Source organism: Laetiporus sulphureus (genome assembly GCF_001632365.1).
Source record: "Laetiporus sulphureus 93-53 unplaced genomic scaffold LAESUscaffold_5, whole genome shotgun sequence".
Classification (NCBI taxonomy): Eukaryota; Fungi; Basidiomycota; class Agaricomycetes; order Polyporales; family Laetiporaceae; genus Laetiporus; species Laetiporus sulphureus.
The window spans coordinates 255,408-278,792 of record NW_024468514.1 but is presented as its reverse complement, the minus strand read 5'-3'; the positions used below and the strand labels follow the sequence as shown (position 1 = coordinate 278,792).

The 23,385-nt window shown below is 53.5% G+C and overlaps 11 protein-coding genes and 1 non-coding gene across 12 annotated transcripts; 6 read left to right on the top strand and 6 right to left on the bottom strand.

The window, feature by feature from the left end:
* Positions 1-20: 20 nt before the first annotated feature.
* LAESUDRAFT_755801 (uncharacterized protein) lies at positions 21-323 on the top strand (the record flags this gene model as incomplete). The annotated part of the gene is made up of 1 exon (XM_040912075.1): positions 21-323. A coding segment is annotated over one exon (303 nt), but the record flags the coding sequence as incomplete, so codon positions are not given.
* A 128-nt stretch (positions 324-451) lies between these two features.
* On the top strand, positions 452-2,111 carry LAESUDRAFT_418852 (uncharacterized protein). The gene is made up of 7 exons (XM_040902380.1): positions 452-548; positions 613-905; positions 960-1,072; positions 1,125-1,286; positions 1,347-1,511; positions 1,569-1,676; positions 1,737-2,111. Exons 2-7 carry the CDS (start codon positions 644-646, stop codon positions 1,920-1,922), a joined length of 996 nt encoding a protein of 331 aa, XP_040768032.1. The 5' UTR covers positions 452-548; positions 613-643; the 3' UTR covers positions 1,923-2,111.
* Positions 2,112-2,468: 357 nt separating this feature from the next.
* On the bottom strand, positions 2,469-3,263 carry LAESUDRAFT_747686 (uncharacterized protein; the record flags this gene model as incomplete). The annotated part of the gene is made up of 1 exon (XM_040911485.1): positions 2,469-3,263. The coding sequence occupies one exon, from the start codon at positions 3,261-3,263 to the stop codon at positions 2,469-2,471; it is 795 nt and encodes a 264-aa protein (XP_040768031.1).
* Positions 3,264-3,941: 678 nt separating this feature from the next.
* On the bottom strand, positions 3,942-5,645 carry LAESUDRAFT_418736 (uncharacterized protein). The gene is made up of 7 exons (XM_040902379.1): positions 5,458-5,645; positions 5,081-5,402; positions 4,915-5,021; positions 4,702-4,857; positions 4,477-4,641; positions 4,312-4,419; positions 3,942-4,248 (listed from the first exon to the last, which is right to left on the bottom strand). Exons 2-7 carry the CDS (start codon positions 5,325-5,327, stop codon positions 4,063-4,065), a joined length of 969 nt encoding a protein of 322 aa, XP_040768030.1. The 5' UTR covers positions 5,328-5,402; positions 5,458-5,645; the 3' UTR covers positions 3,942-4,062.
* Positions 5,646-5,726: 81 nt separating this feature from the next.
* Positions 5,727-6,462, top strand: LAESUDRAFT_418721 (uncharacterized protein). The gene has a single exon (XM_040902378.1). It carries the CDS (start codon positions 5,959-5,961, stop codon positions 6,448-6,450), a length of 492 nt encoding a protein of 163 aa, XP_040768029.1. The 5' UTR covers positions 5,727-5,958; the 3' UTR covers positions 6,451-6,462.
* Positions 6,463-6,944: 482 nt separating this feature from the next.
* LAESUDRAFT_755797 (cysteine proteinase) lies at positions 6,945-10,309 on the top strand (the record flags this gene model as incomplete). Its single annotated transcript, XM_040912074.1, has 5 exons — positions 6,945-7,091; positions 7,146-7,390; positions 7,438-7,552; positions 7,600-9,984; positions 10,043-10,309. 5 exons carry the CDS (start codon positions 6,945-6,947, stop codon positions 10,307-10,309), a joined length of 3,159 nt encoding a protein of 1,052 aa, XP_040768028.1.
* Positions 10,310-10,822: 513 nt separating this feature from the next.
* On the top strand, positions 10,823-11,855 carry LAESUDRAFT_693852 (uncharacterized protein; the record flags this gene model as incomplete). The annotated part of the gene is made up of 3 exons (XM_040906175.1): positions 10,823-10,908; positions 10,967-11,349; positions 11,422-11,855. The coding sequence occupies 3 exons, from the start codon at positions 10,823-10,825 to the stop codon at positions 11,709-11,711; spliced, it is 759 nt and encodes a 252-aa protein (XP_040768027.1). The 3' UTR covers positions 11,712-11,855.
* A 389-nt stretch (positions 11,856-12,244) lies between these two features.
* On the bottom strand, positions 12,245-12,337 carry LAESUDRAFT_t19. The gene has a single exon. It is a non-coding gene; the product is annotated as a tRNA-Asp (tRNA).
* Positions 12,338-12,371: 34 nt separating this feature from the next.
* LAESUDRAFT_418558 (uncharacterized protein) lies at positions 12,372-13,576 on the top strand. Its single transcript, XM_040902377.1, has 4 exons — positions 12,372-12,497; positions 12,547-12,637; positions 12,687-12,812; positions 12,881-13,576. The coding sequence occupies exons 1-4, from the start codon at positions 12,443-12,445 to the stop codon at positions 13,422-13,424; spliced, it is 816 nt and encodes a 271-aa protein (XP_040768026.1). The 5' UTR covers positions 12,372-12,442; the 3' UTR covers positions 13,425-13,576.
* Positions 13,342-16,046, bottom strand: LAESUDRAFT_721627 (uncharacterized protein). The gene is made up of 5 exons (XM_040908049.1): positions 15,876-16,046; positions 15,648-15,824; positions 14,262-15,592; positions 13,816-14,204; positions 13,342-13,758 (listed from the first exon to the last, which is right to left on the bottom strand). The coding sequence occupies exons 1-5, from the start codon at positions 16,021-16,023 to the stop codon at positions 13,689-13,691; spliced, it is 2,115 nt and encodes a 704-aa protein (XP_040768025.1). The 5' UTR covers positions 16,024-16,046; the 3' UTR covers positions 13,342-13,688.
* A 128-nt stretch (positions 16,047-16,174) lies between these two features.
* LAESUDRAFT_721626 (prolyl-tRNA synthetase) lies at positions 16,175-19,001 on the bottom strand. Its single transcript, XM_040908048.1, has 8 exons — positions 18,477-19,001; positions 18,088-18,425; positions 17,933-18,026; positions 17,744-17,879; positions 17,540-17,694; positions 16,871-17,490; positions 16,511-16,818; positions 16,175-16,455 (listed from the first exon to the last, which is right to left on the bottom strand). Exons 1-8 carry the CDS (start codon positions 18,802-18,804, stop codon positions 16,296-16,298), a joined length of 2,139 nt encoding a protein of 712 aa, XP_040768024.1. The 5' UTR covers positions 18,805-19,001; the 3' UTR covers positions 16,175-16,295.
* A 159-nt stretch (positions 19,002-19,160) lies between these two features.
* LAESUDRAFT_734800 (isoleucyl-tRNA synthetase) lies at positions 19,161-23,124 on the bottom strand (the record flags this gene model as incomplete). The annotated part of the gene is made up of 19 exons (XM_040910541.1): positions 19,161-19,291; positions 19,347-19,454; positions 19,511-19,608; positions 19,662-19,762; positions 19,822-19,941; positions 19,991-20,121; positions 20,172-20,253; positions 20,304-20,513; positions 20,565-21,145; positions 21,202-21,290; positions 21,348-21,774; positions 21,836-21,989; positions 22,052-22,287; positions 22,343-22,396; positions 22,445-22,589; positions 22,638-22,701; positions 22,753-22,822; positions 22,879-22,951; positions 23,005-23,124. The coding sequence occupies 19 exons, from the start codon at positions 23,122-23,124 to the stop codon at positions 19,161-19,163; spliced, it is 2,994 nt and encodes a 997-aa protein (XP_040768023.1).
* Between the last annotated feature and the right edge of the window lie 261 nt (positions 23,125-23,385).

Here is a 23,385-nt window from a genome sequence, read left to right as displayed (position 1 = left end):
TGGTCGCGCTCGTCGAGCAGTGTGCGGTGCTATTGCATGAGCTGGAGAAACTTCGGCCGCTCGGGCTCGGTGATGCGATCGGTGGGAACGACGCGGACTTTGTGATGGTGCCGGTGTTAGAGAAGAGCGAGAGCGGGAGCGGGCTGCCGGACAATGCGCGCGCACAGAGGATATACAAGACTGCGGCGGAGGAAGAGGGCGTTGTCGTGCGGTACCGTGGGGGTGAGCTGGGATGCGAGAGCTGCTTGCGGATCACAGTGGGCAGTGCAGAAGAGAATGTTGTCGCGCTGCGGAAGCTGGAGGAGTTGCTGAGGAAGCTATAAGGCGCGTTCTGGTTCGCAGGTGCTGCCGCATAGAACGGAACTTGTGTAGACTTTGATTTAACACTTGTTACTGTGCCTGTGGACGGCCGACCTTGGACCTTCTGCCGCAACAGATCCGTCAGGGCGCTTGCTGCTTACACATCTGTAATTTCCCTCCATTCTCGCTCAGCCTTCCTCGAGGACGATTGAGATCGTACGAGTCGAACTCGGTTGTGGATAGTTCCGGTAAGTGGGTTTATGCACGGAGGTAACTAACCTCTTTACTGAAAACGTTACGATACGGTCGGAGACTGAAATGCTTAACGTCACTTAGACCGGTGATGCTCATTTTTCTAATGATTCCTGCAAACTATCCTGGGGCTCTTCGTGCCGAAGCGTTAGCGCTGCCATTTATCTCTGATCAGATTGAGAAGATAGAAAAATCCCCTGCTTCGACAAACAGCAAGAATCTGCTCAAAGCCGCCATCTTATATGCACCATCCCTACGCGGCAAGCTCAATATTGCATCGGCAGTAAAAGGCGCTGAGCCAAAACAACTGGATGACCTTGCGAACTACTATTACATTAATATACTTGTGCCTGGTACGTCTACTTTCCATGCAGCAAGGGTATGGCTCTGAGTGCGACGTGCGGTAGTTCGGGCCGCCGGAGGGAAAACACCAGCTCCCAGAAGTCATCCCTTTCGCAACGAATTTGATTCGACTGTGACAGCTGAGCTTGAGAAGCGTCTCAGTGCCCTGAAGGCCGAGGTGCATTTGCTTATATCTGTACGCAGGGTGTGGTTTGACCTAGCTCATACAGGCTCTAATGCGCGATGGGTACAAATGCGTCATAACCGGGGAAGTGGACCGGAAGCATGTAGCTAAAGTGAAGACCAGGACGGGCTTAGGAAAAACGGAAGCAGCGCCAGCGCATATCATTCCCTTCAGTCTGAACGACTTCGAGGAGACGGATGTTCCCGCGGTGCGCTACAATGACTTCATATGCGTTCCGAGGGACTCTAATGCCCAGTCAATGTGATAGATGGCCGACGAGACTGCAATATCGACAGCATTACAAGCATTTTCTGGTCGTTCACTGGACAGTCTCAAGGGCGATGGCATCAACTCTCTGGAGAACGTGCTTACCCTTGAGGCCTCCATGCATCAGATGTTTGGCGAACTTGTACTGGCCCTCGAACCCATAGAGGTGAGTCTCCCTCTCATTGCTTACCGAGTATATTATGACTGGGCGGCCACAAATAAGGCAAAATCTAACGTTAGCCGCATTCTCACTTGGGGTTACGCGGAGGATTCTTACGATCTGCCCGATTTTGTCACTTTAAGTGATCATTCCAATTCTGGGAAGGCGTTGGTAAGCCTTTCTATTTCACAAATTGCAGACTCCTCATACCCATGGTCTTGTTTCATTCAGCCCAACCCGGCCTATTTGTCACTTCGTGCCTCGATATGTAAGGTTCTTCACGTGTGCGGCCGCGCAGAGGAGTTGGACAGAATCCTCGAGGACCTAGACGACGGTGGAATATCGGTCCTCTCACATGACGGTAGCATGGCGGATTCGCTTGAGATGGCTCTGCTAAGGGCTGTTGCGGCACGTTGAGGTGTTCTATCATAAACCGGCTTCAATGCCCTTTACACAAAGCTATGCCGCTCATCGTGCAAAATGCAGACCTGCAGTGCACGTCCATTGCAACGCGCGTCCATTGATAACTCCTCACTTCGCTGCCTTCGTCTTCTAAGTCTTCGCTCAGGTTCGGTTTGCAGTGTTCCACGCATCGGATCCGTTTCCGGAGACAAGACTGTCGGTCGACCGGAGGAACGCGAGTCCTTGACAAGCAGCGCTGAAAAGCGCATTCTTCACCTCGGGAGTGTTTCTAAGCCCCCGCGGGTCGCAATACGTCGAGGTTCGTGTTATATTAGACATACATTCAAAGCTAATTCCGAGGTAGAACGACTATTATTTTACCACATGCGACATTGTCCCTCGCTAGGGGGTATATATAATGCCGATACTTGCTGTCGATATGTGACAACGTCTGGCCCTGCAACCTTTCGCCAGACCGAGCTATATTTCGGTGTCGGATGTCGGCATGGCGGCGACGGGAGTGAGTAAGACTGGAGCAGACATCCTGTACGGTAGTGTCAGTCAGGCGGTCTCCGAATTGGGGTTATTGATGCCACTCAGGTCCGATGTAGTAATTGCGGTGGAAAGGCCATCCGGCATGCTGCCAGTCATAGCGTTACCTACTGTGGAGCTCGTCAAGGCCCTCATCCTTCCTGCGTCGCTCTCGCCGTATCCGGAACCTGTCCCTAGAGAGTTCCGCATTCCGTTTTCTCCCGTCTTTTCCATCTCCTCGATCTCCTCTTCCTCCTCCTCGACGAGAATGATGGGGTCAAGAGCAAATCGGGCACCGTTACCATAGGGCATACTTGTCCCACTTCCCGACGTACTCGTTGATTTGCTTTCACTGCTCGGGCCATTGATGTTGGTCCTTAGGGGAGCCCCACCGGTAGCAGCCCAGCGCTTCGCAAGTAGCCTTCGCGCTCCCTCCTCAAACTCGCCACGTCCTGTTTCTGCAGGTGTGCAGTGTGCTCTTCTCGTTTCCCCAAACGCATCGTGCGACATATGCACCTTCGAGCGACGCACGCGCAGGGAAGCTTGAAGGGGTGCATTCCGTTGGAGCATGATCTGCGCACCATCAATTTGAGTAGTCGGCAATAAAACGGGTGCGTTGAACACATTCCCAACAAGGTTTGCGATAGACGGGAAGATTGCAGTGGCAACGGTGGAGATGATAAGCGACAAGAGGGAAGAATAGTCGTACGAGTCGAACGGCAGGCCCACGGTGGTACCATGATTACTTGTTGAACACTTGGGTTGTCTAGAGATCGGACTCGGAGAAGGGGATGTCCCGCGACCGCGACCGGCGTTCGGGCCCATGACAACATCAGACAAGGATATCTGGAGCCCGCGGAGGTTGATGGAATTGTCTCGTCTGCCCATGGGGGACTATCTGTCGCAAGCATGCGTGACAGACGCACACGAAAAGACAAGATCTGGCTCTCTAGCAGACATCGTGGGTTTGCCCGCAGGCCACGGAACTCGTTGACCTTGATGCCTGTCTCGATTTGGAAGATGCCTTCGATATGCGAGAACGGATAATTGTCGCTTTGCAGAAGCCAAAAGCTGAACAGCTTGTCATCGAGCCTGTATGGGCACCGTCAGTCCGCACAGCAATATAGAACTCGAATCAACATACCCTATCGATGCGTCGCGTCTTCGCCGTCGCCAATTCCGTCGATGTTGGAGGATGTGCCTCAACAGTCAGCTTGAACTTCTATTTATTACCGTGTTCGTGGAAGGAGTAGTGAGCAGTCTGCGAACACTGCACACAGGGCGGCTGCTTTTACCTTACGGTCTAGATGATGTTTAGGACTCTTACACCGAATTGATCTCTCATTCATTTCTCTCTACACGGAGGGCAGAATGGCAGCAGAGCATCATTGCGTACGTGCTCAACATGTTATAATCGTCCTTTTTGCCCCGCTTGAGCCGCAGCTCTCTCAGGTTGCAACTCTTTGAGATTTGGGTGCTTTTCGTCAAATCCGGTGAGCTCGATGGCTGAATCAAAGTGGGCAATCATATTTCTCTGAGCTCAACGGGCGATAGTTTTTGGCTACAGTGTATGCTCACACGGCACGACGAGACAAGATTGTATTTCTACTCGGGCAAGAATGATTCAATGTACCGCAACGGCCCTCAGCAGAGCTATCTCGAGTAAATTTGCCATGCTACCATCATGCGAGAGTGCAAACGTCTCACCCTCGTTCAGATCCTCAAAGATCCTGTCCAACTCCTCTGCGCGGCCAGATGCGTGAAGAACCTTACATATTGCAGCATGAAGTGACAAGTAGGCCGGATTGGGCTGAACGAAACAAGACCATGGGTGTCAGGCATGAGAATGCAAGTCTCGAATAGAAACACTTACCAACGCCTTCCCAGAATTGGAATGATCACTTAAAGTGACGAAGTCGGGTAGACCACGAGATTTCTTCGCATAACCAGAAGTGAGAATGCGGTACACGTTGGGTTGTGCCTTATTTGTGGCCACCCGGTCATAATATACTCGGTGAGCGATGAGAGGAAGACTCACCTCTATGGGTTCGAGGGCCAGTATAAGCTCGCCAAACATCTGATGCATGTAGGCCTCAAGGGTGAGCACGTTCTCCATAGAGTTGATGCCATCGCCCCTGAGACCGTCCAGCGGGCAACCAGAAAATGTTTGTAAGGCTGCCCATACTGCAGTCTTCTTGGCCATCTATCACATTGACTGAGCATCAGAGTCTCAAGGAACGCATATGAAGCCATTGTAGCGCACCATGGGAACGTCGGTCTCCTCGAAGTCGTTCAGACTGAAGGGCATGATATGCGCTGCTTCCGTTCTTGCGAAGTCCATCCAGGTTGTGTCTCCAGGCGCATGTTTCCCATCCACTTTCCCGGTTATGACGCATTTGGACCCATCGCGCACCAAAGCCTGCATGAGCTAGGTCAAACCACAGCCCGCGTACGGATATAAGCAAACGCACCTCGCCTTCAGGGTACTGAGACACTTCTCAGGCTCAGCTGTCACAGTCGAATCAAATTCGTTGCGAAAGGGATGACTTCTGGGAGCTGGTGTTTTCCCTCCGGCGGCCCGAACTACCGCACGTCGCACTCAGAGCCGTACCCTTACTGAATGGAAAGTAGAACCAACGTACCAGGAACAAGTATGCTGGTGTAATAGTACTCTGCAAGGTCATCCAGGTGTTCTGGTTTAGCGTCGTTTACTGCCCATGCATTATTCTGCCTGCCGTGCAGGGATGGTGCATCTACGATGGCAGCCTTGAGTAGATTCTTGTGGTTTGTCGAAGCAGAGGATTTTTCTATCTTCTCAAGCTGATCAGACATAAATGGCAGTGCTAACGCTTCGGCAGGAAGGGGCCCAGGGGAGGTTACAGGAATCATTAGGAGCACGACCAACGGTCTAAGCCACAGCTTCGGTTCCGTACAAGTTCCATACGTTTTAGTCTCCAATCAAATCTTAAATAACGCAACGTTATCGGTTATAATTACCTACGTGCATAAAACCACTTACGGAATTATTCACAACCGATCGCGAGTTCGACAATCTCAATCGCCTCACCGCAACAAACCTCGAGGAAGGCTGGGACCATTCATCATGTCCGACCGCTTCACGCAGCAAACGTGTGGTTCTTCACTTGCGTGAAGCTATATTTCTCGGTCACTTCAGATGTCGAAGGCTCTTAGCCGGGATGCATAACGTGTGCGCACGGTGTTGGCGTAATCAAGGAGCCTCCGGAACTCAGCGGGGAGAATGGAGAGCGCGGTGAGCGCAGATGATTCTCACTTAGGGTCGAAGAGGTGTGAGGCATGCTCTGATGCCAGATCTGTGCATTATTGACTAACAAACTGACCCTGCAGATCAAGAGGGCTGTACTAGATGGACCCGTCGATCAAGCTCATTGCTGAAATGTAAGCCGTTCAAGGGTATCGTCATCGTCAATGAGGCAACATCGACTTTGCGGGGCGGGTCAGGGAGCGGTGCCGCTCATCAAGCAGTACGCCAACCTGTGTAATGCAGACGCTTAGCAAGAGCTTCGGGCTCGCAGCAATCCGTGAGAGTCTCGAGCGCCCTCACAGCTGCAAAATTACTCATGACGACTGTCAGCCTGGGCATGGCCCTCGCGCATCGGGCACTCGTACGGATTCTTATGAATACACAACATTATCGGTCCCGACGGCGTCGCTCGCGCTCTCGGCGCTTTCGCGATCCGTTGTCGCGGCCATGAACGCGAAGGTGGTCGCGCTCGTCGAGCAGTGTGCGGTGCTATTGCATGAGCTGGAGAAACTTCGGCCGCTCGGGCTCGGTGATGCGATCGGTGGGAACGACGCGAATTTTGTGATGGTGCCGGTGTCAGAGATAATGCGCGCGCCGAAGGGATATACAAGACTGCGTCGGAGGAAGAGGGCGTTGAGATGTGAGGGCTGCTTGCGGATCACAGTGGGCAGTGCAGAAGAGAATGTTGTCGCGCTGCGCAAGCTGGAGCAGTTGCTGAAGGAGCTATAAGGCACATTCTGGTCACAGGTATTGCTATGTAGAACAGAACTTGTGTAGACTTGATTCAACACTTGTCCCGTTGAATTGTGCCTGTGCACCGCCGACATATCTGCTGCGACAGATCCGTGAGAGCGCTTGCTGCTCACATCTCATATGTAATTCTCCTCCATTCTCGCTATAGCACAGCGCAGCCTCCGCAGATAAAGTTGACCGCATGCCTTGATCTTGTCAGCACATTAGACACGTACCTTCCATCGCCAGGGTACGTGAGGCTCGCTAAACCAGTCGGTCATTAGCGTCAGTCGGCCTCCGTTGCTCGAGGAACTACCGCCACTGAGCCGAGGAACTCATCCGGGACCTTTTCTTGACATCCTCGGGCTTTCGGTGTGCTCTGTGCGAAACCGCTCTCTCGCCGGGAGCCACTGGTGGACATTTCGGGAAACCCTCGGGCTGCTAGGGTGCTTGTATCTGCTTTATATCCATCTCATTCTCACCGGCCGATCATGATGAAGCACAAGAAGCACCAGCTTACAGCGCAAGAGCTATACAGAGCGCGGAAGCAGCGGGAGGAGGAAGAGAAGGATGCCAGTCTTCCTCCGGGGCTCATCAATCACGGAAATACGTGCTTCATGAACTCTACTTTACAGGGTGTGCGTACAACGTCTGTTCGGACCGACTATATTGCGTTGACAAAGTAATACTAGCTAATGGCCACTCAATTGCTTCATAACCTAGTCAACTTCGAGCCAATACCGGAGTCTCTCCAGCACACACTCGGGACGTCCATCCTGGCAAGGCGATCGCCGCAGCTCACGAACGGACACGGACTAGGTGGCAAAGACGAGCATCCGTGGGTCGAAGGCATGCCTCTAGGGGATGTTTTCATTGATGTGATGAGGAGGGCCTGGATTATGCAGGAGAGCAGAAAGCGCGAGAGCATGAGTCCGAAGTGAGTGTGTTAGTTGCATCTCCAGCTGAAACTAACGGTCGATGCAGAGAGCTGCTATTCGCTATTGGGCACAAGTATGACCAGTACACGGGTTATCAACAGCAGGACGCGCACGAGTTCTTGCGGCACATACTGGATGCGATGCGAATGGAAGAACTGGATGTATGTAACTATCTGATACCGTGCGACGCTAGCTTATACGAGTCCAGATTATCAAAAAGAGACAGCCTCCACCGCCGAAGGAACCTCGCAAGCGTTCTGGAAAGAAACGCACGCCCGCGCCGTCTACCTCCAACTCATCGACTGCGGGAAGGTCCTCAACTTCGACACTGCCGGAGAGCGAGCAGCTCAGATCGTTCGTGGACATGCTCTTTGGCGGCCAGCTCGCCAGCATCCTCGTGTGTGAGAAGTGCAAGAAGGTCTCGCTCACGTACGAGGACTTCAACGATCTCAGTCTGAGCATCAAGCCGGAGGACTACGTGAAGGACCGCAAGCGATATCGCTTCAGGCAGTTTGCGCGCAAATTCCGCACGCCTTTCAGGCAAACGGACGAGCGCCCTGGACAACGGTCGTCGTCTGTGCCGGCGGACCCGCTCCGCCGCAGCCTGGACAGAGGTGCACAGGAGGACGAGCCGCCAACAAATGAAGGTCCACGAAGACGGAGCATTGACCACATGGGCGAGGAAGACGAGGAAGGCGAGGCGACTGATGCCGTCGGACAGCAATCTCCGGTCGCCGAAGAACGCGACGCGATTCCAGCCAACTCTGATGATCGGAACGAGCAGAATGCGGAGCTAAAGGCGGGGGCGAAAGAGCGACCAGAAGCAGAGCCCATGAAGGAGAAAAAGGACAAGGACCCGTGGGGCGAGTTTGGACGACGTCTGAGTGTGTCGGTGAAGAAAAGCATGAAGGCGCTGGATCCTAACAACTCCAGCAGGTCGGTCGAGCGCGGCAGGAAGGTGCAGGCCAAAGACAAGAAGGCGGCGCGCCATTCGAAGCGGGAGGAGCCGGTGCAGAGGCGTATATCCTCGCCCGTACCCGTGCGGAACGACAGCTCCTCGGACCTCAGCGACGTCACGGACGCTGCTAAACCACGACTGCAATCGTCATCTCCCGTGCCCTCTCCATTAGGCCAAACTCCTGTGACAGCCGACACGATCCGCCCGCCCCGTGCACACCACAAGCCACGGCCAACTATCGTGGGCAAGCGGAAGAAGTCCATTCCCGCGCCGAAACCCTCTGCGGAGCAGGCAGCCTATCTTCGCCGTCTGCTCGCTGACGTCCACGCACCTAATGGCAACCCGCTTGCAGTGCTGCAGCATGCAATTGCGGGGAGTACTCATCATGGCGTGCACGTGAGCCCGTCCATACCGGCGGCCATGCAGGCTGCGTGGACGAAGATGGGCCATCTCCCGGGCATCGAGGAGTGCCTCCGAATGTTCACTGCCGTCGAAATCCTGGATGGAGAGAACATGGTTGGATGTCATAGGTGCTGGAAGATCGCGAATGGGCTGTATCAGCCACCACGATCCCATGTCGCCGATGAGCAGGGAGAGGACAATGCTGTGAACGACGAGGACGAGGAGGAGGAGGAAAGCGACGAGAAGCTTGAGGATAACCAAGTCACCGCCGACACCGGAAGCCCGCCGCTGAGTGGCTCCACGGAGACGCTCTCTTCCTCGGACGGGCGGTACATAACAGCTCACATCACGCCTATGTCGGCCTCAGTCCCTCAGAGTACGGCCTCCCTATCTGAGCAGCAATCAGACGCGAATTCGGTCTTCTCTGCACCATCGACTGTGGGGTCGCCCATGGCCAGCGACCCGGCCCTCGGTGCACTAGGATCCGACAGAGGAAATGGCATGGTCAAATTGGTATCCGCAACACTTCCCAAGACTTATGATGGCTTTCCCATCCCGTCAATATCCACCACCGAACCAGAGTCCCCCGTGCAGACAGCGGAGAGCAGTACCTTGGTGGATCCATTCAACAAGACGGCGGGCGCCTCTCTCTCGGGTGACTCGCTGTTGGCTCCACAACGCGGACGAAAGACGAAGGGGCCGGAGGTGGAGTATGATGCTAACGGTGAAGCCTCGGACGACAGCTACGAGTCGGACAGTGACATCTCGGTCAACACGTCCGTGTACTCTGACGCCTCATCGATCGCATCTCCGATGGCTTCTCCATCCTCATCCCGCAGGGCATCCTTGGAGGATCTGCGGAAGCCTGTAGTTCGGCCTGCGGAGGGACCGATTGCTTCCCCGGTTACTAAGGTCGCACGTTCAAAACAGGTCGTAATGCGCCGGATGTACAAGCGCTACTTGATCGCTGTGCCACCGCCGATCCTGGTCGTTCACTTAAAGCGGTTCCAGCAAACATCCAAGACATATGCTGTGTCGTTCACGGGCGGGGTGAAGAAACTTGACGAGTTCGTCGCATTTCCAGAGTATCTCGACTTGATTCCCTTCCTCGCACCGAGGAGAGAGGATTTTACAAAGGACAGCTCTGGCAAGGCGCACGCGAAAGAGTCGAACAAGGAAAGCCATACCTGCATGTACCGCTTGTATGCGGTCGTCGTGCACATTGGCAATATGGTACGGACAGTACCATTTGGAGCCATTCTCAAGCTCACTTTCTTTTTTTCCTTCTCAGCTGGGCGGCCATTACGTTGCCTATACAGCGCTCCCCCCTACACCTACTTCTATCGCTGCTTCGGACCAATCTTTCACATCCGAGTCCTTCACTTCCGCCTCCACAACCCAAGAGGCACCGCATGCACACACGATAGAGCACGGAACAAAGTCTCATAAGTCTCCACCGAGACAGTGGGCCTATATCAGCGACACGATCGTGCGGCTCACCACGATCGAGGAAGTGCTCAAAGCGAAGGCATACATTTGCATGTACGAGCGGATATGAGGGTGCTTTCTGGACATCTTTTATTGCTGTCAATCTGTCATATACCCTGCAAGCTTACGTCCACCGAGATCTAGTACAGACTGCATCATGTTGGATGCCCCACTGCTGATGTATTGTATTGTATAGCTAACTTATCCTCTTTGGAGCCATCTGTTAGAAGTTCAAATGTAGCGCGTTATACAGCTTATGTTCACATAACACCGGGCCCGCACTGTCATACATTCATCGGAGACATCCATCAGCGGTTACAGCGCTAGCGTTGAAGCATACGAGCACGATGGCATTGAAGAATGGACGACAGGATTTCGACTCTATCTTATGTATGAGGCGCGACAGAATGCACTCTGGCAGGGATACCTCATGCTTTGAAATCGAAGTATCACACGTTGTTGATGCTATGCGACATCATGCGCGGGCGATTCGGAGAGAAGCGTCTGATGCATTTGTCAACTGACATATATATGGAGCACAACTTGATGACAGTTCGTGCTGTCGCAGACCCACATGTCCACGATGCCTGCGAAACATCTCATCACGCTGTATGACATCCGGTCGAAGCTAGACCCGCCGGCCTGGTCTCCAAATGTCTGGAAAGCTCGGTTGGTCAGAACACGTATGAACTTGAACGGGATCATTCACGATGGGATTTGACGACAGGTTTGTCTTGAACTACAAGAAACTTCCCTACATCACTCAGTGGCTCGCTTGGCCCGATGTCACAGACGTTCTGTCCTCCATCGGGGCTGCTCCTACCAGGATGGAGAAACCATACTACACTGTTCCCGTAATCGTGGATCAGGTCGAAGGCAAACCAGCCGTAGTTGTGTCCGACTCCCTCGACATCGCCGATTACCTAGAGCACAAGTACCCAGAGCCCCCCATCTACCCAGGAGGCCGCGATAGGCAGATGATTTACCACATGACGATCTCGCAGAACACGAGCTCGAATATGTTCGTCATGGTTGCGCCTAACCTGACGAAAATTTTGCCTGAGGGTCGTGAAAGGGAATTTTACGTCTCGAGTAGGAAGGAGATTTTCGGTGAGTGGCACGTACGTTGATAGTCATAGAGCTGGAGATGAATGGCAACCATCATTGTTTCACTGCTGGCAGGGGTCGGACTGGACGAGATTTTCCGACCAGAAGTGCACGACGCAATGTGGGCAAGAGTATATAGAGGCCTGGACAACCTCTCTGGATTTACCGATCGAATCGAACACGGGGAGCAGTGGTTATTCAGCCCAGTCGAAGGACCAAGTTACGCGGACTTTGTACTAGGTGCAATCTTAAACTGGTTCAAAATTGCAGGGCCCGAAGGAGCATGGGACAGAATCAAGGGACGAAATAATGGGAAATGGGAACGCCACATGCAGAACCTGCAACCGTATATGGAACTCTTATAATGCTATCTTCGTAGTCCCCGAGACTGAGTAGATCGATTTCAAGATGCACTAGAAACGTTGTTCATGACATTGAGCATGACACATATAATAGAGTTAGCTGGAGCAGACCCCGGCCTATATTCGTTCCTATTGCTCCAATCGCAGATAGCACTGAGCAGTTCAGCGAGAAGATTGAGTGCAAGATCACCGATTGAATCGCAGTAGCCTCCAGCGCGAAGGAGATTTTTCCCTTGAATATTGCTTCGTCGTGTTTCGGGTTTCTACTGAAACATATTCAGTGATCGACGAGCTGGAATCACTAATCGGTAAGAGAGCAAGTAACGAAACATCGCTAACGTTCGTGGTACTAATAGACCTTCACCGGTATTACCATGGTATGTCAGTCACCGAATTGCCCAAACTAACGCTTAGGATTGGAATCTTCCTTGCTGTTTAATGTATAGAATGAGTGAAGTATACTGGTCTGAAATCACCATCGCAACAATCATCACTGGAGAAGTCAATACGAAAAAGACTTGAAAGTAAAAAGTATTCTCCCTGGCGGGGAGTCGAACCCCGCTTTCGCGCGGGCGTTAACCGCTACGCCAAATGACAGGCGCGTGTACTAACCGATATACTACCAGGGACTTCTTTAGTTCCTTTCTCAGATTTCTATATTCTGGTGTTGTAAAATCGGACCAGAGCAACTCACCTCAGAACCGTCAGAACGCTCGTCGAACGAAGAGAGCTCAATGCGCCACGATTCCGATTCCGACGACGATCCTGACTACGTGCCCACAGCAGAGGGTGAGCTTGGAAATCATTATATACCTTCTCTTCCACTCAGGCGAAACAGACACTCTATCCTCGGACGATGAACCGGAAGCCAAGCGTGCACGCACCAGCCCGCCACAACCCGCTGAGCAGGACGAAGATGCGAAGAAGAGGTACGCCCAACCCGCAATACCATCCTGCATATATAACGTCCTGTCACAGAGAACGCGATGCACTGTGGGCCCAATTCCAGGCGTCCGTAGCTGCGCCACAGCCGAAGCCATCGAGCACTCCACCGCGGATGGTGAAGATAGAGAGACGATACCGCTTTGCTGGGGAAGACGTCGTGTAAGTCCCGACTTGCGCTTCTGCAGTTTGTGTTTCCCGTGTGATGTGTGCGAGTGCATACCTTGCAGAGAAGTGAAGGAGGTGCCCGAAGACTCGGATGAAGCGAAGAAGTGGCCCCGATGGGAGCCTTCTGGAACACAGCGCGAAAGCAACCCTACCAGATCTAACAGTCGCGAAGGCTCTGCATTGCTGCCATCCACATCCGATGGTCACAAGAACACTGCATCTCAACCATCCAAATCCGTCGGTCCAGAGGACTCTGCATCTCCGCCAGTTGAACCTCCAGAAGCTGCCAAGCCATCTACAGTGGCCAGCGGATCCTCTTCCGCCGCTCCTAAAGCAACGATCAAGCGGCCAGGACCGCGCAAGGCGAAGACGACGCTCGCTCCGCTTCCTGGTGCGCAAAAAGCAAAGAAGCTTACGACCTTGGACAAGTCTGCCATGGACTGGCGAGCACACGTTCAGAAGGAGGAGCTCTTGGGCCTGAAGGACGAGCTCGAAGCAAACAGACGAGGAGGAGGCTACCTCGAAAAAGTCGAGTTCCTACAGAGGGTCGAGGAGCGAAAGGCGGACGCTCTGGACGCTACTAAGAACAAGCGTCGCAGATCTTAGTGCTTCTGCATTTCATACTGGCCCATATATGTTTTTGCTTTCGGGACACATTGTCGATTTCGGCATGAGGGACTGTTTCGGCCAGCCATTTCTCTCTCAGAGAGTGCGATATATTTATCACTTCTATGTTGTACAGACAAGTTGGGTATTCATATGGGCAGCAAAGCAGAAGACCGGGTCATACGGGCAAACAGATGTGACACAAATACAGCACAAGAGATGACAAGAAATGTAGATCGCACTTGAGTAGGGCGAATTGAACGTCTACGCATTGGCTTTGCATGCACGCTTGTGCTCGCTCCAATGGGACTTCTGGCAGGACTGGTCGCAATATCTACAGGAAATATCAATCGACACATCCCGAAAACACACAACGACATGTTCGACGTACCTAGTCTTGCCACATCCGCCGCACTTTCTCAATACAGCGCTCGGATTGCCGCAGTACGAGCATCGATACAGAGAGACGCTATTGGGCGAGACTCTGGGATGGACGCAGTGCCGCTGCTGTTCCACCGCTGGGCCGTCGTCAACGTGCAGGTCGTCAAGCCACGCGGCGAGACCGTCGAACACTTTGTCTGACGACGGGGTGCCGTGAGCATCCGGCTCGGTGTTCAGATCCATCGTGTCAAAGCGCGAAATGACGGCACCCCAGCTTTTCATGGCTGCGGGGTAGTTGGAGACGATGAGCTCGCGGGTGAGGCGCATCTGGGTCTGCTTTGGAGGGTAGCCGAAGAAGTTGGCGAACCTGTCGGCGAGCTCGACCTTCTTGAAGTAGTCCTGGCCGTATCGCACATTCATTAGAAGAGGCGATGTGAAGACTCAAGCTGCACGTACGTTTAGTTCGTGGAGGTCGGCGCTCAACTCCGGCCCTTTCAGCGCAATCGTGCAAATGATGTACCAGTCCAAGATAGTGCCCATGTTACGCGAATCGGGAGGTGCCTCGGCAATGAACCGCTTCGCGTCCTCCTGAGACGAAGTCAGGAATGCCAGCCCTTCAGTATAATCTTTGCTGCCGGCCGTTGCTTCCTGAAGCCGAGTAACACCCATGTTGCCCGCGTGCTCGACGGCACGCCAGAGGAGATAGTTCTTGACGAACGGTGTGGTTTCTTTACACTTCAGGCCCTTTTTGGCGCACCGCAAGCCCCGCTCGGTATCCGCACCCAGCGCGATCACGTAGTACGCGTACGCCAACTGGGGGTTGCGTTCGATTACTTTGAGGCCGATCTGTACCGAGTCGCTGACACGTTGCTTCATGATATAGTGTTTCATCTCTACGACGTCCGCAGCGTCCAGGTCTGCCTTGCCCCCGCGCCCGCGAAGGGCGCGCACGCAGTGGGGCAGTGCATCCGACCACATCGTAAACGGTAGGCCCACGTCCATTTTCTCGAGCTTGCCCGTGCGTTCGTTCTGCACCTCGAACATGCCGTCTGCCACGGAGAACTCTGTTCGCAGAATGAGTCGCGCAAGCGTATGTCCGAGCGAATACAGGTCATGCGTGCGCACCACCTCCATCATCGCGTGCTGGAAACTCTTCGTCGACTGGAGGGTGACCATCATGTCGCAGCGCTCGAGGCCGTAGTCCATGATGTTGTCGACCAGCTCGTCCGGGAAGCGGCGCTGCACCGCTGCTATCATCTTCTGCGGGTCGTAGAAGCGCATGTCGGGCTCCGACTCCTTGTAGTTGAGGCGAATGAGCCCGCCGAGAGCATTGCACCGGGTGATGAGATCGTTACCGCGGACACACGCGACAAGGAAGGTGACGAGGGACGGAAGAGCCTTGCATTCCTTGTGGCAATGAAGCGTTGCGCTGTTGAGAATACCCATCGCGTGGTTGATCATCAGGCGCGACGCGCTCGGCTTGCGGAGGTTGTCCGTGGTGATTTTGAGCACAGAGCGCATATCAAGACGTCTCAGCAGCTGTGGATCGGGATCCTCTTCCTGGCCAATGACCGCGCCTATTGCATGAAACATGATCACTGTAGTGAGCTCAGTGAGCGCGTCGTCATCGGGAAATTCTCCAAGGAGTCGAAGAAGTGTGGGAGTGAGCTTCGCAATTTCGTGCCTAGCTACTAGTCCTCCATGGTGTGTCACGGTAGACAGTGCCTGCAAGACGATATAACGAGTCAAGGGTATATCGAGCAGCGGGACCAGCTTCGACACAAAGGCTGTAGAAAGCGGATGCACTCAGCTGCTTAGCACAGTGAAAGCGACGTTCCTTACCTTCTTTGAGTAGCTTGTCCCGGAGAAGAGCGTCGGCAGACATCTTCGCCCATATTCCAACGATACCTCCCGTGACTTTAATGTTGCCGGCGTTCTTTACGTACGCGTCGTCGAGCATGTTGTAGGTTTCATTGAAGCGCAGATAGATCTTCTTGAGGCCACTGCGCTTCGTAAGATCTTGAAAGTGCTTTTAAAACTCGGTTGGAGGCATGAAAATGACACACTGACCTGGTAACTTGAAAGAATCGCAGAGGATGTGCACGACGGAGGCCCATCCCTCGGCATTTTCGATTTCGTTCAAGACGGCCTCTGGCAGAGGATTAGGTCTATTGATAACCTGTGTTGGGCCATTCCTCTTCACCACTTTCCTAGGCATCGCAGGATGGTATATAATCGTAGTGCGGATGAAGGTGAAAGTCAAGAAAGGGCGAGCGCAGGCTGCTTAAAACGCGTCTGTGGCTGAGGCACGTGGTCGCGACACGTTCATCCAAAGCAAGGATTCACAATTCGCTCCGTCGCAACTCTAGTGCACAAGACACTAACACAATCCGTTGCAACCTATCAAGCAGGGTATGCTACATACGTTCGTAACCTTTAACTTCAAGATTCACAGTTCCCGCGAAAGTCGTGCAATCATCCCCCGCCGGATCAGTACGAGCGGCCGAACATCGTCCACCTCTTTGCATCCTTACCGCACGCCGCGCATTTCGTCTTGCCAGGCTCAATCGCTGGCCACCTCGATTGCTCAAACGGAATGCAGAGCGACTTCGCTCCCGCAGACGGCGCACGTTCATCTTGAGGCTCCGCTCTGGATGCGACCAAATCAGTCTGGCGCACCCAATTTCGGAGAAACGGCCACTCACGACCGCGCACTGCGCTCTTTAATGTCGTCCTCGCACGACTCCTCCTCGCACCACGGCATGACGACGACGCACTTGTCGTCGAGCGTCGGCACAACGTCCTCCCAGCGTGTGACCTTCCTCAGGCGCGAGAAATATGTGTCCTGCGCACGCTTGAACATCTCTGCCTGGATCGTATCTAACAACTTCGGCACAGACGACGTGATGTCTGCCAGAGGGAGCGGAGCCTTGACACCCGTGTCGCGGCGCACGCTGAGCGTCTGCTGCTTCGTGAGGTCGGCAGGCCCAATCTCGAGACGGAGCGGAACACCCTGGGAAGCAAGATGAGAGAACGACTGCCTTCAACGGGAACGAGCAACACACCTTTTGCTCCCACTCGTTGAACTTCCAGCCGGGAGTGTAACCTTCACGGAGATCTGCCTTTGCCTTGATGCCCACCTTCTTGAGACGGGTCGCGAGCTCCTCGCACTTCGTGTTGATGGCATTCCGCAACTCGTCCGTCGCCTTCGCCGTGATCCCACACGGCACGATGATGACCTGGATCGAAGCAACACGGGGAGGCAGCACGAGACCCTGATTGTCTCCATGAATCATGACCATCACACCGATGGCACGCGTCGACAAGCCCCACGAGTTCTGCCAGACGTATGTCTTGCCTTGGCCGGTCGGGTCATTCGGGTCCTCGACGAAGATGTTGAACATCTCCGGGCGCGAAAAGTTCTGGCCAAGACAGTGGGACGTGCCTGCCTGGATGCCGCGTCCAGTGGTCGGGACGAATCCCTCGACGGTGGTCGTGTACAGACCGCCTGCGAACTTCTCCTTCTCGGACTTGACACCCTGGATGACCGGAACTGCAAGGAGGTCCTCGTACACCTGCCTGTACAAGTCCAGGATCTCGCGGACCTCGACGTCGGCCTCAGCTTTCGTCAGGTGTGCGGTGTGGCCCTCCTGCCACAGGAATTCACGTGTACGCAGGAATGGCTCTGGCGCGAAATAATCAGAACAGAAATACACGCGTTTCGCTATGCTCACGGGGATTCTTGAACTCCCAGCGCACGACATTGTTCCACTGGTTAAGCTTGAGAGGGAGATCGCGATGGCTCTTGATCCACTTCGCGTAGTACGGGTACATGACAGTCTCCGATGTCGGACGGACAGCAATCGGCTCCTCGAGCTCGGAGCTTCCACTGAGACACTATTAGCACCTGCATGAGGCACCTCGGTGGAACAACTTACGCGCGCGTTACCCAAGCCACTTCGGGGGAGAAACCCTCAATGTGGTCCTTCTCGCGCTCAAGCACCTTTGCCGATACGAACATCGGGAAATACGCGTTCTGCACGCCCATGTCGCGGATGTGCGCGTTGAACCAATCTGGCAGTCTTTTAGCCTACTGATCAGAATGGAAATCGTGGATGATAGCGTACCTTGGATGACCTCCCAGATGCTATATGACCACGGGCGGAGTATGTAGCAACCGCTGACGTTATAGTAATCCAACATGTCTGCTTTGATCAAGACCTATGAGAGCGGGTTTGAGCATCGGCACTTCATGGCATTTCCCCTACACATATGGACTCACATTCGTGTACCAGGCCGAAAAGTCCACCTCCTTTTTGATGCCGATCGCCACTTGAATCGCGCCCTCAATCTTTGCCTCCTCCTTCTCCTTCTTCGCGGGAGCAGCCTTGGCAGGGCCATCCACTTCAACCTTGATAGCCTCAAAGTCAAACTCGTGCAGCGGAGCCTGTTCGCTCGAGAGTCGCTTCAGGTACGCATGGATGTCCTTGCCGGACAGGAAGAGAGTTGAACTCGAGGACAAGCCGCGGACGGCGAAGGGGGTGGAGGAGGAGATAATGCTGGTGTCGATCACGGTGGTGACTTTTGGGTACGTCTGCTCTGTCAGGGCGAGTGGGGATACTGTCTGATCGTGTCAGATAGATATGATTGATACGAGCGGAAGAAACATACGCGAGTTCTTATCGAGCGAGAGAAACTCGTTCAGCAGGTCGTCCGACGCCCAACGCAGGTCCTTCAGCCCGAGCTTCTTGCCCACTGCACTGGAGACAACATCCGTGTTCTCTCGCGCGATGACGACCAGCGGCACAGGGGTCGCCGTCTTCGCCGTCTTAGGCTTGTAGACCAGCGTTTTGATCAGCTCGAACGATTTCGGCGCAGACGAGCTCGCCTCTAGGGCCTCCCGCCACGCGGCCGGAGAGCTCGTCTCGCCATGCGAGACGACGGCATGCGGCTGAATTGATAGGCCCGCAAGCGACTGAGTGAAGCTTTCGATGGACATAGTGGCAGTTGAGAGAGATCTGAAGCAGCAGTAAAGCGCGCCTTTCTTGACTGACTCGACGCGTTTAGAGGTCGCTATCAGATGGGGTAAGCGATGCCGTGTAAACGAGCTGGCAAGTCGAGTTAATCGTATCGTCGCATTGCGAGAAGGGAACATGCAGTCTCGGATGGAGATAGACACTCACGAGTGCGAAAGTCTATCGGTACACGCTCGTAATACACACAAAAGTTTAATGAGGGTCGCGCTAAACGCCCGCGATTGTGGCGACGCGCTTATTGAGGATTACCGTAGATTCTGATACGTGTGCGTGAGAGGAGGCTCATGGTGGGATAATTATGTGCTAATGTAATGTATCTCTAGCTGACAGACACGACCTCTGAGCACCTGTGACACAATGTCTCTTCCTTCGACCGCGTGTAGGCCCAGCATCGGGGACACTTGTTTAAGGTGGCGGGATGCACGATGATTTTCACTGATGCTTCAGAGCCTGATGTGTCGTGAATCAGCAATGAAGACGCGTTTCGTACGATTATTTTGCATACCACCGAGTGGAAGAGACTCCGAATACACCCAACCACCTGGCTGCGGTGTATAATCTTTTGCGGATAGCGACACATCTGAGACGATGAAAAGCGTCTTCAGGAAAGATTCTAATTTCCGAAAGTGAGTGTTCTGTTTCAGTGACATTGGTCAACAGTAACCTTACCTTCACGACGCAGGACGTCGATAAGATGCTGGACACCTTGAGGTACACTCTCTGGCAAGGTCAATTGTACACCAGCTTCCAGAGAACTTCGAAGTTTCCTATACGTGTTTTATGAGCATCTGGAGACGTCATTAACAAGGCAAGTCTGTACTTGTCCTGACGGGCATGCTCGAGCGCAGCTAACACTTTGCTGCGTATGCGAAGAAGCTCATTCATGTCACGCTCAGCATCTGAATCTTCCCAGTTGCTATCCTTTAGAAAGATGAATTAAGGCTAAGGCGATCACAATCGAAACAATGGACGAATATTACCAGCTGTGTCCACTTCTTCGTAAAGACCGAAGTGCCCGGAGCGGAACGAAGGATTTCATGTATCTCTTCGGCAACATAAGGCAATATAGGTGCCATTACCGAGGTCATTGTGTTCAATACCTGCATGATGTCAGCGGCCCAATTTATTTGTACAAGGCATGTGAGTGACCTGCTCAAGTACGGTGACGACCCTGCGTCGCTCCAGACTGTATATCGCGTCTGCATACAAACAATCTTTCGTGATGTCGAGGTACAGCGAGGAGAGCGTGATGCTCGCAAAATTTGCAAGCCCGTTCACCACTGCGAGCTATCAGGGTAAATGACATGAATGAGATCGTAGCATTTCTCACCTCTGGGAAAGTCAAACGCAGCGTAATCCCGCAGGCTTTCCTGCTCCAGTTTGTACAACTCGTGCATCACGTAGCGCTCCGCCTAGCTGTACTGTCAAGAAGATGGATCTACTAAGTAGCTCAGGTACGCACCAAACCAAATTCCTTTCTATCAGCTTTGTCAGAATTTTGCTGGTCTCCCAGCACACCTAGAATGAAGCGCGCCGTGTTCCGAATCTTGCGCAGCGTCTCTTTGCACTGAGCGAGCAACGTCGGGCCGATGTGCATGTCCTTTGTGAACTCCACGGTAGCTGCCCATAGACGGAGAACTTCCGTGCCATACTCAGGTTCCTTCTTCTTGTCCTACAATCACCACATAAGCATATATTCCCGCAGCCAAACAGCTCCACTCACCTTCCCACCATGGATGATGGCCATGGGACTGATGACGTTCCCCACGGACTTGCTCATCTTCCTTCCCGACTCATCCAGCACCATCCCGTGCGTGATGAGCGTGCTATACGGCGCGACGCCTTTGCGCTCCTCTGCCGTAGCCGATCCGATCGCCGTCAGCAGCTGACTCTGGAACCATCCGCGGTGCTGATCGGAGCCCTCCAGGCACACGTCTGCACCGAAGGTCCGCCCATTTCCACTTCCGCCCTCACGGTACAGCCCGTCCAGCATCGACCAGGAAGTGCCACTGTCAAACCACACGTCCATCGTGTCCGTGCCCTTACGCCATGTCTCTGCAAGCTTCCGCTCGTCCATGCCGTCCCGCAACGCGGGCGGGACGAATTCGTGTACGGGTCCCTTCCACCAGTACTCCGTCCGCTTCTCCTGCAAGATGCTGAGGATGTGGTCGAGACTGGCGGAGTCGAGGAGTGAGCGTCCTGTGGGTATGTGGTGCATAGCGGGAATAGGCACGCCCCAAACCCGTTGCCGGGAGATGCACCATTCCGAGCGCGAGCGGACGAAAGATTCTAGTCGGTTGCGCGCTAGAGGGTAGTAGATGAGGGACAAAAATGACAATAAGACAGCTGGTCATACGCACAAGCCGCAGGGTGGAAGGCCACGTCTTCGAGTGCAGCGATGGCATCTTCCTTGATCTGATCTGTACTCGCGAACCACTGCGACGTAGCACTATAAAAGAATATGTTTAAGCTGTCGATGAGAATCCCTTGCAGTGACAGATCTTACATAACGATGACGGGCTTGTCTGTCCTCCAGTCGTATGGATATCGATGGGTATACCTGTGCACTTTCCTGAGCGCGCCAGCCTTCATCAAAAGCTCTACAATCGCCTTGCTGCCGTCACCAAGCACATCCTTGCCGATCAAAGCATGCGCTGCCCTCTCGCCGACCTCGTCAGCTACATCTTCTGTGAACTGCCCAAGCAAGTCGACGTGACAGAGCAGGCTCCCTAGCGTAGAGGAAGAGGGGAGCAGTCCGAGGGAACGCATGACAGCATAGTCCTCAGCACCGTGAGCGGGGGCACAGTGTACAAGTCCGGTACCGGAGTCTGGCGTAACGTGCGAGGAGGAGAGGATGGGAAGCGATGCGCGAGGGCCAGTATCGTGCAAGGAAGAGAAGATTGAGCGGTAAGTCGCATTGACCAGCTCGTGTCCTAAGGACGAAATAGAAATCAACATTGTTTCGTGATCATTTGAGGTATTGATTTGGTGTACCTGGAATCTCAGCTATAGGGACCGCAGAACCGAGAACTTCCGGGTGCTTTGCTATGTTATTCTCGAGATCACACGCAAATATGTCCAACGGCGCAGTAGGGTCAGCGCTAGCGGCCACGGCTTTGTACATCATTTCCGGATTGACAGCGATTGCCTAGTAGAACCCGATCAGCACTTTGTCTACGGTAACCCGTATTATAATAACAGTGTGCTCGCCATGTTGGCAGTGAGAGTCCAGGGTGTGGTCGTCCATACCAGCAGCCGTACATTCTTTCGTCCGGTGACGAGCGTGCGAAGCGTGGTGCTCATGTTCGGGCTGGCTGTATTGAGCTCAAAGGCGACATAGACCGAATGCGAGACATGTTTCTCGTTGTATGTCAGTTCTGCTTCCGCGAGTGCCGATGACGACGACGGGGAATAGTATACAGGACGATAGTTTCGATAGATGAGACCTGGAAAGACCGAAGTTCATAAAGCGGAAAAGCCGTTATGGGACAGGATGAATACCTTTTTCTACCATCTTCTGGAAGATCTGTAACTGCCTCATCTCGTAGTCGTGATCTTTGGCAACATCAGCGTTTCTGTCAGAAGACATTTACTAGCGCATACCCAAAGTGCGATATGTAGACTCAGGCTGCCAATTGGCCATCACACCAAATTGCCTGAACTGGTCCTGCTGCACTCGCATTTCCTCTCTTGCGAACGCCTCCGCTTCTATGCGGATGACATCCGGGGAAAGGTCTTGAGCGCGTTTCTACATCGCATTTAGCAGAACATCATGTCCATAAAGACGATCACCTACACCCAGTTTCGCCAGCACCTTGTTCTCAATGGGAAGACCGTGACAGTCCCAACCTGGCATGTAGCTATGCTTCGTCATGTCCAAGGTGTAGTTCGACAACGCTGCAGCGACTCACTGTACTCTGTGACCAAGGGAGACATGATACCGGTTGATGATATCCTTTAGGATCTTGTTAAGGGCATGTCCTTAGAATGCCATCCAATATAATTTCCGTATTGCTACAACATGCAAGGGAGCGTACCAATGTGCAACTCTCCATTCGCATATGGAGGTCCGTCATGAAACACAAACAGCGGGCCCTTTGCGTTTTCCCACTACTTCAAATTCGCGATTAGCACGGCGAGGCGGGTGTACTTCTCGTCCTAACCTGCCATCGATACAACTCGTCGCATGTCCTTGATACAAATGCTTGATCCTTGGAGGGATCATTCCAGAGCGAAAATTTAGTTTTGGGAAGTAATAAGGTCTTGGAATAGGCTTTGTCCATATCCTTTTGAGCCTTGTCGCCTGAACGCGCAGATCGCGTATTCGAGAAGTACCGACATGATACCCGAGTCAGAGACCATTGCAGATGACGATGAGTATCGTTCAATGCGTGCACAGACCAGAGGCGTATCTGCCTCATCACCCGCAAACCAAAGCAAGTGCTCCCAGAAGAGAGAAAGCAGAGCCACGAATATAAATGCAGCCACCGCCGCGGTGAGTGTCACGTGGAGAACGCGCTGGAGCCGCCGTGTTGTGTGCCGCT